Source organism: Amphimedon queenslandica, unplaced genomic scaffold (assembly GCF_000090795.2).
Source record: "Amphimedon queenslandica unplaced genomic scaffold, v1.1 AMPQUscaffold_13377, whole genome shotgun sequence".
Lineage (NCBI taxonomy): Eukaryota > Metazoa > Porifera > Demospongiae > Haplosclerida > Niphatidae > Amphimedon > Amphimedon queenslandica.
Genome location: NW_003546387.1, coordinates 69,795 through 72,276, shown reverse-complemented (window position 1 = coordinate 72,276; position 2,482 = coordinate 69,795). Strand labels below are relative to the sequence as shown.

At 36.8% G+C, this 2,482-nt stretch overlaps 1 protein-coding gene across 1 annotated transcript; it reads right to left on the bottom strand.

The window, feature by feature from the left end:
• Positions 1–59: 59 nt before the first annotated feature.
• Positions 60–563, bottom strand: LOC100634567 (uncharacterized). The gene has a single exon (XM_011405967.2). It carries the CDS (start codon positions 561–563, stop codon positions 60–62), a length of 504 nt encoding a protein of 167 aa, XP_011404269.2.
• Positions 564–2,482: the final 1,919 nt, after the last annotated feature.

The following is a 2,482-nucleotide window of genomic DNA, read 5'->3' as shown; positions in this document are numbered from 1 at the left end:
ACGCTGAGAGACTGCTACAATGTGCTTGAATTTCTTCGTTGCTTTGCATTAATAACTCGTTATCCAGTTGCAATGAACAAATCTTGCAATGAACAAATCTCGTATTCAGATTCAGCAAGATCTTTTTCTAAGGAAACAATGTGATTATCTTGATTTTGTTCTATCTCTGCTACCGGTAATTGTCCATCGTTATCAGATGTATCACCATCAAACCTCTCATCATTAGAATCCTCATCATTAAACGAATCATCGAACCACTCATGCTCCTCAAATTCATCCTCAGACTCAGATAGAGTTGATTTATCTTCATCAGGGATATCACCTAATTCACTTCCTGAATCTCTATTAGTCTCAACTCCAGCTACAATATTGTCCTCCTCAGATGACATTTCACCAAAATCAATATCGCAAATGGGAGAATCACAAACATCATTTACAACTGTGTCAGATTGTTGAGACTGATTGGTGGAAGCATTTCGAGTGACCCGATCACTACATTGCCCATTAGTCATAGGCACAGCTGCATTTCTTGCCCTTTTAACTGCTCTGTGGTACCTGTCCATGCTAGTGGCACCATGATCCTCTGTGTCGGCCCTTGCATTGTAATGAAATATTGATGGGGCATAATCTACATGCCTGGGATCATTAGAATGTTTACCTATATTAATGTCCTTTATTACAGCTCTATCATCAAATATTAGCTTCTTACCAGTTACAAAGTGCCTACTGCAGACTCGAGAATACTCTGAAGGTGACCAATTATCTCTCTTGATAGCAGCTATCCATCTCTCTCTTTTGGCAGGATCAGTGGAAAAACAAAAGAAAGATATTCCCAGTCCCTTCTTAGAGCGATTGTTGCAGTTTACAGCACAGCAATAAGGCATAACAACAAATTTTATACACTTTTACAAAGTATGGCCACTGGATTTAGGGCTCCAAAATGGCTGATTGAAATTATTATGAAATTTTTTTCGCATTAAAACAATACAGTCTAGTCATGAATATACTTAGCGCCAACTGGTCTATACGGCAATACAACAATAGCAGCACAGTGCCAATTAGCTGATGCTGTTAGTTACGGTGTACCCACAATGTCAGGTGACTGTAAAGGAAAGGTAAATAAAACTTATTACGAAAGGTTCAAGGAATTCATCAGACTGATCTAATCCCAGTGCTGGTTCTGGCAGACACTCCCATTGCATTTGCAGGCTTAACAGAGTGTTTTGAGGCTGTATTGCTCTTTCTAATTCACATAAATAAAGCTGTTGAATTTATTCCAACATGAAAAAGTATTCAAAGATGTTGCTATAAGAGTCCGTAACTTTGATGTGAGGCCCAGTGGGCAACACCCAGATGGCCTAATAGAACTACTTTGTGGATTTCCTCAACTTTTGCATGTGCTTTGAATATAAATAAGTTAAATGTTTCTTCAATTTTTGTGAGCAATTTCTTCATGAAGAGTTGCAAACATAAGTAATAAGGATATCACATAACACTGGCAGTGCATCAGTCATGTACAAATAATCGTTCTAATAAAGATTTCCAAAATCACACATTTGGAACCACCAGAAAAGGTGCTACAAGACCACTCTCAAATTTCACATTTGTAAGTTTATAGTGCTAGGATGACAAGAAATAGTCATTATCGGAAGAATTTAATACAATTTGACTTAATAGTTTTTTGTGATGTGGACGAATAGGAAATAAAGAGACACTGAGTGAATTTAGTTTAATTTAAAGAAAAGTGGGGCATCATTGCAGCAGATAATGGAAATCCTATATTACTTGAAAATCAAGAAGAGAAAAAGAAAATAGATGTCGTCTACACAATACAGTGATGTTTGTGGTGGCACTACTACTATTTTATAGTACTAAGAAATCAGTTGTTAGGCAGCCTGATGCTGTTACTCTGTGTTATTATTATATTGCTGTAAGAAAGGTGCATTATACCTTGCAGGCAACTACCAAACTGAGGCTCATCAGCAATTGTGGTTGCCTAGTAGTTTGCAGTTGACTATACATTTAAGCGTGTCCATCATTCCAAACGACATGCATGATGGTGCTACTAATACAATCAAGAATTTGATGTCTAATTCAAAATATATTTGGTCACTTAGTGTGACAAAGAGCTCTTCAGAGAATGCGCCAGGCCACAACAGAGCATGGAGTTTGGAATTTAGTTGCTACTGGGAAACTGCTGCAGTGCAAAAATAAATAATCAAAGAAAGACAAGATAGATAGTAAAGCAGAAGAAAAAAGAGAAAAAGAACAAAGTATGTGACTATAATAGTGGTCTTATGACATGTCATTAACAATGAAAAATGTAAAGTGATAGTGGGCCCTGCTGCAGAATATAATGCCATTGCTGACTATTTTTTCACCTGATATATATTTTAGTGGTTCTTGTACTGGAACTATCCTTTTCAATTGCCTCTCTTAACCAATTACACTATAATGTAGTTTTTGCTTGTCTATACACTTG